The 13,579-nt window shown below is 33.9% G+C and overlaps 1 protein-coding gene across 5 annotated transcripts in view; it reads left to right on the plus strand.

Moving 5' to 3' along the window:
• The window catches only part of LOC141548455 (homeobox protein CDX-4-like), a 28,954-nt gene extending 18,955 nt beyond the window's left edge, over positions 1–9,999 (plus strand). For all 5 annotated transcript variants that reach the window (XM_074277334.1, XM_074277335.1, XM_074277337.1 and 2 more), the window contains one exon: positions 6,980–9,999. In XM_074277334.1, coding sequence (XP_074133435.1) covers positions 6,980–7,120 — 141 coding nt within the window. In that variant the 3' untranslated portion in view covers positions 7,121–9,999. The remainder of the gene's footprint in view (positions 1–6,979) is intronic.
• Positions 10,000–13,579: the final 3,580 nt, after the last annotated feature.

Here is a 13,579-nt window from a genome sequence, read left to right on the forward strand (position 1 = left end):
TAGGTTAAGAGCAGACCTGAAGCCTAAAAATTAAAAATGAAAAAAAAAAAAAAGGAACAAAAACCAAAAAGCACTCTCACCACCCATGGTGAGCTTGTATGGAGAAAGAGAAGAACAGACCTCAAATCCTGAAGTTCCTACAGGAAAATCAACTCCAGATGAAGTCCAAAAGGGAGATATGAGCTGTCCCCATTTCACAAGGCTTTCTTGGAAGATTTCATAAAGAATTTTAAAAGAGAGTTAGAAGAAAAATAGGGAAAGGAAATGAGATCTTTTGCAAGAAGGGATGGGAAAAACTTTCTATAAAATGGATTTGATGAAATGGAAAAACAGATGTGAAAAAGATACCAATTCTTGAAAAACAGAATTTGTGAAATGGAAAAAATGCAATGAACAAAACAATTCGATTGGCCAAATGAAGGAGCTAAAAAAAGGTAACTCAAGAAAAAATACACAAAAAATTAGAATTGAACAAATGGAGATGAATGACTCAATAAGACTTCAACAATCAATTAAACAAAACCAAAAAAAGAAAAAAATAGAAAGAAATAGGAGAGACAATCTAAGGATTATTGGACTTCTTGAAAGCCATGATAAAAAAAGAACTTAGAGATTATCCTACAGGAAATCATAAAGGAAAACTGTCTTAGAATCAGAAGGTAAAATAGGCATTAAAAGAACTCACCAATCACTTCCTGAAAGAGATCCCAAATTAAATCCTCAAAGAATATTGTGGCTAAATTTCAGAACTATCACACCAAGGAAAAGATATTGCAGGCAGCCAGAAAGAAACAACCTAAATACTGAGGAGCCACAATTGGAATTACTCAGGACCCAGCAGCTTCCACTTTAAAGGATGAAAGGGCCTGGAAACAGATATTTTGAAAGACAAGATTTGGATTCCAGTCAAGAATAACCTATCCAGCTAAAATGAGCATTATCTTTCAGGGAAGAAGATGGACATTCAATGATATAGGTGAATTTCATCTATTTTTGATGTAAAAACCAGAACTAAACATAAAATTTGATCTCCACAGAACTCAAAAGAAGCCTAAAAAGATAAAAAGGAAAGAACTCTTGTGAATTATATTTCTATTATGGGTATACATAGAGAATGAAGGTATAATTTGATTTTATTATGATAATATGAAAAAGAAATTAGAAATGGAAAGGAGATTGTCCTGAAAAAAAGAGGGAAAAGGAGGTAAAATAAGAGAAATTACATCTCATGAAGAGCCAAAGAAGAGGGGAAAGAAGGGAAAGGGATTGTGAATTTACTCTCATTGTGAATTTATTGTGTGAATTTACTCTCATCAGATTTGGCTCAAAGAGAGAATATCAGACATATTTGGTTTCACAGAGAAACGTGTCTCACCTTATAGGGAAGTGGGAGGAAAAAGGGGAAAAGAAAGGGAGAAACTAATAGAGAGGAAAATAGAGGAATTGGTGGAAAGGTGTTTAAAAAAAAAAGGAGGAGGGTATCTAAAGGGAGAGAGCTATTTGAAAGAGGTGGTGATCAGAAGCAAAATACTGGGGAGGAGGGAAGGGGGAAAAGAAAGAGAAAAGCATAATTTAGGGTAAATAAGATGGCAGGAAACACAGAATTAGTTATTTTAACTGAATGGGATGAACTCTCCCATAAAATGAAGCAGGTAGAAGACTGGATCAAAAGCCAGAATGCTAAAATATGCTGCTTGCAAGAAACACATTTAAAGCAGAATGTAATACAGAGTACAGGATGTAAATACAGAGTAAAGATAAAGGGATGGAGCAAAATCTATTATGTTTCAGGTGAAGTTAAAAAAAAAAAAGTTGAGGTAGCAATCCTAATTTCAAAACAAGCAATAGCAAAAATATACCTAAATAGACCTAATTAAAAGAGATAAGGAACTAAATTATTTCTTGCTAAAGAGTACCATAGATAACGAAGCTATATCAATACTAAACATATATGCACCAACTGGTATAGCATCCAAATTCCTAGTGGAGAAATTAAAAGAGCTGCAAGAAGAATAGACAGTAAAACTATAAGAATGGGAGATCTCAGCCTTGCACTCTCAGAACTAGATAAACAGATCCACAAAAAAAGTAAGAAGGAAGTTAAGTAGGTAAACAAAATGTTAGAAAAGTTAAATAGGAGAGATCTTTGAAGAAAATTGAATAGAGACAGAAAGTAGTTTACTTTTTTCTCAGCAGTTCATGGAACTTATAGAAAAATTGACCATGTGGTAGGAAATAAAACTTCAAAATCAAATGAAGAAAGGCAGAAATAGTAAATGCATTTTTTCAGATCATGATGCAATCAAAATCACATGCAATATAAGGCCAGGAGAAAGTAGAACAAAATTTAATTGGAAATTAAATATTCTAATCCTAAAGAATGAATGGATGAAACAGCAAATCATAGACACAAACAATAATTTCATCCAAGAGAATGACAATAATGAGAAAACATGGCAAAATTGGTGGGATGCAGCCAAAGTGGTTATAAGGGGAAATTTTATATCTCTAGATGTTTATTTGCATAAAATGGAGAAAAAGAAGAGCAATGAATTGGGCTTACAACTAAGAAAGCTAGAAAAAGAACAAATTAAAAACCCTCAATTAAATAACAAATTTGAAATTCTGAAAATAAAAGGGGAGATTAATAAAATTGAAAATAAGAAAACTATTGAATTAATAAATAAAACTAAGAGTTGCTTTTGTGGGGGAAAAACCCAACAAAATAGATAAATCTTTAGTTAATTTGACTGGAAAAAAGAAAGAAGAAAATAAAATTTAACAAAATGAGAAGGAAGAACTTCCCACTAATGAAGAGGAAAAAGAAAAAAAAAAAAGCAATAATTAGAAGTCATTTTGCCCAACTACTTGCCAATACATTTGATAATCTAAATGAAATGGAAGAATATCTACAAAAATAAAGATTTCCCAGGTTAACAGAAGAGGAAATAAATTATTTAAATAGTCCCATTTTAGAAAAAGAAATAGAACAAGCTATTAATCAACTCCCTAAGAAAAAATTCCCAGGGCCAGATGGATTTACATGTGAATTCTATCAAACATTTAAGAAACAATTAATTCCAATACTATATAAACTATGTGAAAAAATAGGGAATGAAGGACTCCTGATACAGACATAGTACTGATACCTAAACCAGGTAGGAAGAAAACAGAGAAAGAAAATTATAGACCAATCTCCCTAATGAATACTGATGCAAAAATCTTAAACAAAAAAATAGCAATGAGATTACAGAAAGTCATGACCAAGTAGGATTTATACTAGGAGTGCAGGGCTGGTTTCCTATTAGTAAAACTATTAGCATAATCGACTATATAAATAATCAAACTAACAAAAATCATATGATTATCTCAATAGATACACAAAAAGCATGTGATAAAATCCAACACCCATTCCTATTAAAAACACTAGAGAGTATAGGAATAAATGGACTTTTCCTTAAAATTATCAGTAGCATCTATTTAAAACCATCAACAAGCATCATATGTAACAGGGACAAATTAGAGCCATTCCCAATAAGATCAGGAGTGAAACAAGGTTGCCCACTATCACCATTATTATTCAATGTTGTATTAGAAATTTTAGCTTTGGCAATAAGAAGAAAAAGATATTAAAGGAATTAGAGTAGGTAATGAGGAAACACTCTTCGCAGATGATATGATGGTACACTTAGAGAACCCTAGAGAATTAACTAAAAAACTACTAGAAACAATTCACAACTTTAGCAAAGTGGAAGGATACAAAATAAATATACATAAATTATCACCCTTTTTATACATCACCAACAAAGTCCAGCAGCAAGAGATACAAAAAGAAATTCCATTCAAAATAACAGTCGATAGTATAAAATATTTGGGAATCTATCTGCCAAGGGAAAGTCAGGAACTATACGAACTCAACTACAAAACACTTTCCACATAAATAAAATCAGACCTAATCAGTTGGAAAAATATCAAGTGCTCATAGGTAGGCCAAGTGTATATAATAAAAATTTCAATACTACCTAAATTAATCTACTTATTTAGTGCCATACCAACCAAACTCCCAAGAAATTATTTTATAGATCTAGAAAAAATAGTAACAAGGTTCATCTGGAAGAACAAAATGTCAAGAATTTCAAGGAAATTAATGAAAAAATGCTAATGAAGATGGCCTAGCTGTGCCAGACCTAAAACTATATAATAAAGCAGTAGTCATCAAAACCATTTGGTACTGGCTAAGAAAGAGAGCAATTGATCAGCGGAATAGGTTAGGTTCACAGGACAAAATAGGCAATAACTCAGCAATCTATTGTTTGACAAACCCAAAGACCTCAGCTTTTGGGATAAGAATTCACTGTTTGACAAAAAATTTCTGGGAAAATTGGAAACTAGTATGGAAGAGATTAGGGCTCAACTCATACCTAACACCACATACCAAAATAAGATCTAAATGGGTTCATGATTTAGATGTAAAGAGTGATATTATAAGCAAATTAGAGGAACATAGGATATTTTACCTCTTGGCTCTGTGGAGAAGGAAGGAATTTGTGTCCAAAGAAGAACTGAAACTCATAATTGAACACCGGATAGATAATTTTGATTATATTAAGTTTAAAAGTTTTTGTAGAAACAAAACTAATGCAGACAAGATTAGAAGGGAAGCAATAAATTGGGGAAACATTTTTACATTTAAGGGTTTTGATAAAGGCCTCATTTCTAAAATATATAGAGAGTTGACTCAAATTTATAAGAATTCAAGCCATTCTCCAATAGTCAAAGGTTATGAACAATTTTCAGATGAAGAAATTAAAACTACTTCTAATCATATGAAAATATGCTCTAAATCATTATTGATCAGAGAACTGCAAGTTAAGACAACTCTGAGACACCACTACACACCTCTCAGATTGGCTAAGATGACAGGAAAAGATAATGATGAATGTTGGAGGGGATGTGGGAAAACTGGGACACTGATACATTGTTGGTGGAACTGTGAATGGATCCAGCCATTCTGGAGAACAATTTGGAACTATTCTCAAAAAACTATCAAACTTTGCACATTCTTTGATCCAGCAGTATCTCTACTGAGCTTGTATCCCAGAGAGATCTTAAATAAGGGAAAGGGACCCACATGTGCAAAAATGTTTATGGCAGCCCTTTTTGTAGTGGTAAGAACCTGAAAACTGAGTGGATGCCCATCAGTTAGAAAATGGCTGAATAAGTTATGGTATATGAATGTTGTGGAATGTTACTGTTCTATAAGAAACGATCAGGAGTATGATTTTAGATTTACATGAACTGATACTAAGTGAAATGAGCAGAACCAGAAGATTGTTACACACGGTAACAAGATAATATGATGATCAATTCTCATGACTGTGACTCTTTCCAACAATTAAATGATTGATGCCATTTCCAATGATCTTGTGATGAAGAAAGCCGTCTACATCCAGAGAGATGAACTGAATGTTGATCATAATATAACATTCTCAGTCTTTCTGATGTTGTTTGCTTGCATTTTTTCCCTCATTTTCTTTCCTTTTTGGTCTGATTTTTCTTGTGCAACAAGAGAATTATAAAAATATGTTTGCACATATTGGATTTAACATATATTTTAATATGTATAACATATATTGGATTGTTTGCCATCTAGGGAAGAGGGTGGGGGGAATGAGGGGAAAATCTGAAGCACAAGGCCATGCAAGAGTCAGTGTTGAAAAATTACACATGCAATATGTTTTGAAAATAAAAAGCATGTCATCTATGGCTGTATTCAAGTCCTCAATAAAAATATCAAGGAGACCTCTTTCTAAGGAAACCTTTGACACAAGCTTTCCAACTACAGTTATCCCTTCCACATTGTGACTTTCCCAAGCATAGGTTCTGTATATCATAAATCAGCATCAAAAATCAAATGGGAATTTTTTGGGAGTTTTATGGAAGCCACTGATGATACACAAAGGCCAGCAGATGTTATAGAAAAGGTTTAGAGAGGGCAGCTAGGTGGTGCAGTGGATAGAGCACCAGCCCTGAAGTCTGGAGGATCTGAGTTCAAATTTGATCTCAGACATTTAACGCTTTGTAGCTGTGTAACCCTGGATAAGCCACTTAACCCCAATTGCCTCAGAAAAAAAGCAAAAAAAAATTGGTTTAGAAACCCAGAAAAGCAGGAAACATATGTATAGTATTGTATATTTTATCTTTTGTATATTTTGTATATTATATCACCATATTTTATCTTTCAATATCATACGTATACACAATTTCTTTTCTCTGGAGAGAGAAAAAAAAAAGGAGGGCCAAAAAATTTCACAAGGATTTTTTGCCCAAACCCCCAAGATGTGGAAGAGATAACTGTAGCTTTGAATCTGCCTAGATGAATAGAATAATTTCACCTTACCTACATGAAAGACTGTCAAATTATGTGCTAAAATCAAGGTAAACTCTATTTCTACCAGTTTCTTATTTGGTCCAAAACCTAAAAACCCTTTCAAAAATAGAAATGGGATTAATCTGTAATAATTTGTTCTTCCTCTTTCATTTTACCATGTCATCTTCCAGACATTCATCCATTTACCATTTTTTATTAGTGGATTCTAGATTCTGTATGGTCTTTTTTTTTTTTTTTTTGATTCTGTATGGTCTTGAACAAATTCCCCTCCTTGGCTTTAATTTCCTCCTGTATAAAATGAAAGGACTGGACTAGATGTGAGCTGATGTTTCTCTCAATTATAAATCCTATGGTAGCCAACCTAGTAGATGGTACAATATTATGTTTTCTTTCCTACTTTATTCCTGTGTGTGTGAACAAGTTTCTTCTCCTCTTTGTGTCTTCAGCTATAAAATGGACGGGACAACCCTTGAAATACTTATCTCCCAATACCGTTGTTAAGGGTAAATGAGACATAAGCATATTGTAAAAAGTGTTACGGAGTTGTCTCTTATCAATATTATGATGATTTCTTTATTTCTTTTATAGGTGAAGATTTGGTTCCAGAACCGCAGAGCCAAAGAGAAAAAACAAATGATCAAGAGATCCCTTCCTGCAGGCAGCAGCCAAGACTCCTTAGCATGGGATTCAGGCCTGGCTGGCCCTGCTCAAGGGTTAGCCCTCATATGACTCCTTTCCTCCACCCCTAACCTGTCAGTTCTCATCTATGAGGGCTTGCCTTTAGTTACAGGAAGAGAGTTAGCTCTCAGTAAGGAGAAAGGCAGGGGCTAAGTTATAGGGGAGAATCCCTCTCCATTCCCATTAATCCCACTTAAGCAGCTGATGGTACAGTGGACAGAGTACTGGGCCTGGAGTCAGGAAAACCCTACTCCAAATTCTGTCTCAGACATTTATTAGCCGTGTGCTCTTAGGCAAGTCACTTATCCTCAGTTTCCTCATCTGTAACATGGGGATATAATAGCACCTCCCCAGCAGGGTTGTTGTGAGAATCAAATAGGATCATATTCATAAAAAGCACTCCATTTATAGCACAGTGCCTGGCTCATTATAGGTGTCACATAAATGCTTATTCCCTTACCGTTCCCCTCTTTTGTGGTCACTTTATCTAGGGCATTCGGTTTGGTTTGGAGTATGATTTGATGATGGGATATAACACCAGAAGGAAAAACTTGGGGGACAAGGGGAGGGGTCTAGGTAAGTTTCCAAAAGGTTGCCAATGTGTAAGTGTATACATTGCACATACTATTTGCCTATAAAAGACTTATGTAATTGAATGAAGAATTACTCTTAGAGATTCATAGCTCTGGAGTTAGAAAGGACCTCAGAGAACATCTAACATAGCCCCTTCATTTTACAGAGAGGGAAACTGAGGCCCAGGGAGAAAAAGTGATTTGCTATAGATCATTCCTGGATCTAATAATAATCATAATAATAACTGGTATTTAGATAGTGTTTTGAAGTTTACAGAGCTCTTTGGATATTTATTTCTTATTTATTCTTATAACAAATCTAGAGGTGGGTACTATTTATATTCCCATTTTACAAATGAGGAAACTGACTAAGCCTCGAGGACCTGCCCAAGGTCACACAGTTAGCAATTATCTGAGGCAAGATTCAAACTCAAGTCTTCCTGACTTGGAATCCAGTGCTCCATTTTCTGTGACTCTAAAAGCTGCTTCTAGAGCTGAAAGAGATCTGAAAAGCTGTATAGCCCAAATTTCTCCTTTTACAAAGGAGGAAAGTAGAGTCCAAAGAAAAAAAAGACCACGGTCATACATAGGGTCCTCAATCTAGAGTTGGAAAGTACCTCAGAAGCCATCAAATCCAGTTCTTAAGTTAACCAACTTGAAAAGGAGATACAAAGTCTCAAAGATGAAAATAACTTTTTGAAATTAGAATTGGGCAAGAGAAAGACAGTGAAGCTATCAGAGACCAAGAAATAACAAAACAGATCATAAAAAATGAAAAAATAGAACAGAATGTGAAACATAAGAAAAATAACAACTCTGGAGATCAAGAAGAGAAAAAATAAGAATAATTGGACTATCTGAAAGTTGTAATCAAAAATAAGAACCTTTGCATAAAAAATGCAAGAAAAAAAAAAACAAGAAAATTTTCCAAGATAGAAGATGAGGGGAAAGTAAAAATAGAAAAAGTCCTTTGGGGAAAACATATAGGAATATTATTACCAAATTCAAAAACCCCCAGATCAAAGAGAAAATTTTGCAAGAAACAAGAAACCCAATTCAAATACGCTGGAGCTACAATTAGAATTGTACAAGATTTATCAACAGATACAATAAAAAAAAAAAAAAAATAAAAAACCATAGGTCCTGGAATCATATCTATTGACAATCAAAAGAACTAGGCCTGCAACTAAAATGCCATATACAGCAAAATTATCCATAACATTGAATGAGAAAAAATGGATATACAATAAATTTGCAGATTTTCAGGACCCAATCTCCTCCATGTTAGAGAAATAAAAGATGTTAAAGAACAGAGAAGTTAAGTGATTTGTCCAAGGTCACACACAATTCATAAAAATCTAATGACAAGTGCTTGCTACCATGGTCAATCCAGACCATGGTCCTCTTAGGTTAGATTATAGGGTACAGAAGTACTTTACCTTCTCCAATATCTCTTCTAAAATGCCCAAGTCCTGTTCTTGGGGGTTGATTTTGAGTTACTTCTATTTTAAAGACATTAATTAGGGGATAAAACAAAAATAAACAAGGTGAGAGAAAATATTGAACTTGCCAAAAAAAGAAAAAAAATCAGCATTCAATTTCAGCCTCAAGCTCTGGAGTCTATTCACAATTCATAGGACTTGAGTTCAAGCCCCAACTCTCTGACTAATCAGCAATGGAATATCAAACTTGGAAAGTCATATAATGAAGCTTGTTTCCCCTTTTCTAAAATGAGGAAACTGGATTAGATAGTTTCTAAAGTCCCTTCCATCTCTGACATCCTGAGTTCATTCATTCCACAAACATTAAAGATCTACTCTGAGATAAGAAAGTGTACAGGGAAAAATCTTGGAAATATATAAACAAAAAAATCAGTGAAATCTATTTTTTTAAAAAGTCCAGTCTGCTCAAAGTACAAGAGGTGGAGGAAAAACAATGAATCAACAAGCATTTTAAAAGTGTCTGCTATATACCAGGCACTGTGCTGGGTGCTAAAATTCTATTGGAATGGGGAGACCTATAGTTAATTGTATACAAAATATATGCAAAGTAATATGTCAGGATGTGTGTGTGGCAAGGGGGAAGTACTAGCAGCTAGGAGATCTGTTAAGGGCTCACATGAGAGACAGGGGAGGGGAGATTGAAGACATTTAGCCATTCAATGTTCCAGCTGAGATCTGAGATCTCATTATAGGAAAGGGAGGCTTTGGGGATTGAATGAATTGCACTCTATTAAATTGTTAATGAAACATATCAAGAGTCTAGAGTACTTTGGGATATGGTATGGGGAGAGATCAATGCAAAAAAACTTGTAAACAAATACTATATCTCAATAAATCCGTCTACCTTTTCCATGAAGACAGCGTGTTAATTGGAATCTTTACGGTGGAGGGGGGCTTTGTATTTTAATAGTAGATTTTGTTTGGACACAACAACTTCTCTCTTTTTCCTACTTGGAAAAAAAAATCGACACCAATTTCTTTGGCCTTTTATTTAATATGAATTAGAGTCTAAATAAAGTCGCACAGCCAGTCTGAAATAGTTTATAAAGATAGTTGATCTCTTTTAAACTCTTTGATTGAGTGCCCAAGAACCTCAACGGGCTTCTGAGTCTCATGTTTACTCAGCTGGAGCCTAATGTTCCCTCAGCCAAATAACTGAGGAGGTGGTGGGCACAGAGGAGGGAGGAAGGAAGAGGAGGAGGACTGGAGTAAGTAGTCCACAGTAAATGCAAAGAGCACTTAGAATTTAGAGCTGGGGTGGATCATCTGATACCAATAGTTGGGACTCATGTAAATTGCATAGTGAAAGTTCCTGCCAGCCTGGAGAGTCTCTATATTTGGCTCTTGGAGTTTAATTTCATATTGAAATGTCCTGTACCCAAGTGCCAGACTTTACATTGATCCCTATCGAATTTCACCTCCAGCCTTTGGGTCCTGACGCTGTCATTCACTGTGTTAGCGTGCCCCTTCCTGTCTTGTGTCCTTGGCAAATTTGATGAGTGTGCCATTTTTCTTTATCAAAGTCATTAATAAAATTATGAAATAGCCCAGGGCCAAGCACAAAACGCTAAGACATTCTATTGGAAACTGCCTGCTACGTTGACATTGAACCACTGATGACTCTTCTTTGACTGGGGCATCCCAGTCATTTCAAATCCATCTGATCATATTATTGCCTAATTTACATCTCTACTCCTCTTCTTGACAAGAACACTATATTATCAAGTCCCTTGCTAAAATCTAGGTGATAACCTATATCTACAGCATTTCCCTTAACCTGTCAGAAAAGGACATGAGTGCTCTAAGATCTAAGATTCCAATAGACTTGGGATGGAAAATGCCATCTGCATCCAGAGAGAGAGAACTATGGAGACTGAATGCAGATCAAAGCATACTATTTGCACCTTTTTTGTTGTTTTTTTTTCCTCATGTTTTTCCCTTTGGAACTACGTTTTAAATGATTGTACATGTATAATTTATATCAGATTGCTTGCTGTCTTGGGGAAGAGGAAAATAAGAAAGAGGAGAAAACAAAATTTGGAAAACAAAGTCTTATAAAAATGAATGTTGAAAACCATCTTTACATGTATTTGGAAAATAAAAAATACTATTGAAAATATTTAAAAAGAGAGGAAAATGAATGTTGAAAGCTATCTTTACATGTAAATGGAAAAATAAAATGCTATTGAAAGAAAAGGAAATGAGCCCAGGACCTCCTCTTGAAAACACTTGAAAGCATAGGTATAAATGGACTTTTCCTTAAAATGATAAGCATAAACCATCAGCAAGCATTATCTGTAATGGGGATAACCTTCCATTAAGGTGAAACAAAGATGCCCTTTATCACTACTATTATTCAATATTGTACTAGAAATGCTAGCTATAGCAATAAGGGAAGAAAAAGAAATTGAAGGAATCAGAATGGGCAATGAGGTAATAAACTCTATTTTTGTAGACAATATAATGGCATACTTGGAAAATCCTAGAAATTCAATTAAAAAGTTCACTGAAATAATTCATCATTTTAGCAAAGAAGCAGGATATAAAATAGACTGACATAAATCATCAATATTTCTATTTATCACCAGCAAAGATCTGTAAGACAAGATAATAAACGAGAATTCATTTTATAGACAATAGAAAATATGTGGTAGTATACCTGCTACCAGGAATTATATGAATATAATTATAAAACATTTTTATATAGTTAAAATCAGATTTAAATAATTTAATTATAAAACATTTTTATATAGTTAAAATCAGATTTAAATAATTGGAAAAATATTACATGTTCATGGGTGGCCTGAGCTGTTATGAATAAAATTGTGATTGTACCTAAACTAAAATATCAAAAAATTATTTTACTGAACTAGAAAAATAATAAAATTTATTTGGAAGAACAAAAGATCAAAAATATCAAAGGGTTCAATTTAAAAAATGTAAAGGAAGGAGGTCCAGCAATACTAGATCTTAAAATATACCATAAGGCAAGAATTATCAAAACTATCTGGTATCAATTAAGAAATAGAAAGGTAGATCTGTGGAACAAAGTAGACATATAATACACAGTAGGAAATAACCGTAGTAACCTCATGTATGATTAATGCAAAGATCTAAGATTTGGGGATAAGGGACAGCTAGATGGGGCAGACACTTAATAATACTAGCTGTGTGATCCTTGGCAAGTCACTTAACCCCAAGCAAACAATAAGCTTTTGGGATAAGAGCTCACTATTTTGTAAAAAATTGCTGGGAAAACTAGAAAGTAATCTGCCAGAAAGCAGGCATAGGCCAGTATCTTACATCATTTACCAAGAAAAGGTCAAAATGGATACAAGATCTAGGTATAAAGGGAAATTTCATAAGTAAATTAGAAAAGTATGGAACATATTTCATCAGATTTATGGATAAGAGAAGAGTTTATTAATAAATAAGAAATAAAGATCCTTGTGGAACATAAAATGGATAATTTTGATCATATTCAATTTGAAAGGTTTTATACAAATAAAACTAATATAGCCAAAATTAGAAGGAAAGTAGAAAATTGGGGGGGGAGATTTGTATAGACAATTTCTCAAATAAAGGTCATATTTCAAATATATAGCGAATTCAGTTAACTTTATAAGAATTTTAGTCATTCTCCAATTAATAAAAAGCCAAAGGATATGAACAGGCACTCTTTAGTGAAATCAATTCTATCTGGAAAAAAATGCTCTAAATCATTATTTATTAGAGAAATGAAAAGTAAAACAACTCAGAAATGCTGTTTCACATCTATCAGATTCAAAATGTTAGAAGGGGAAAATAACAATTCTGAAGAAGATATGGAAAAATTGGGACATTAATGCATTGTTGGTGGAATTCAACCATTCTTGAAAACAATTTGGAACTATGCCCAAAGAGTTATAAACTGTATGTATACCCTTTATCCCAGAAATACCACAATTAGATCTATTTCCTCATTTCTAAAATATATAGAGAATTTATTCAAATTTATAAGAATCCAAGCCATATTCCAACTGATAAATGGTCAAAGGTTATAAACAGACAATTTTCAAATGAAGAAATTAAAACCACTTTTATGAAAAGATGTTCTAAATCACTATTGATCAAAGAAATGCAAATTAAGCTGAGACACCACTACACACCTCTGAGATTGGCTAAGATGACAGGAAAAGATAATGATGGGTGTCACTAATAGGAATGACATTAATACATTGTTGGTGGAATTGTGAATGAATCCAACCATTCTGGAGGGCAATTTGGAACTATGCTCAAAAAGCTATCAAACTTTGCATACTCTTTGATACAGCAGTTCTACTACTGGCATTGTATTCCAGAGAGATCTTAAAGGAAGGAAAGGGACTCCCATGTGCAAAAGTGTTTGTGGCAGCCCTTTTTGTAGTGGCAAGAAACTGGAAACTCAATGAATGTCC

The sequence above is a fragment of the Sminthopsis crassicaudata genome, chromosome X, assembly GCF_048593235.1.
Source record: "Sminthopsis crassicaudata isolate SCR6 chromosome X, ASM4859323v1, whole genome shotgun sequence".
Lineage (NCBI taxonomy): Eukaryota > Metazoa > Chordata > Mammalia > Dasyuromorphia > Dasyuridae > Sminthopsis > Sminthopsis crassicaudata.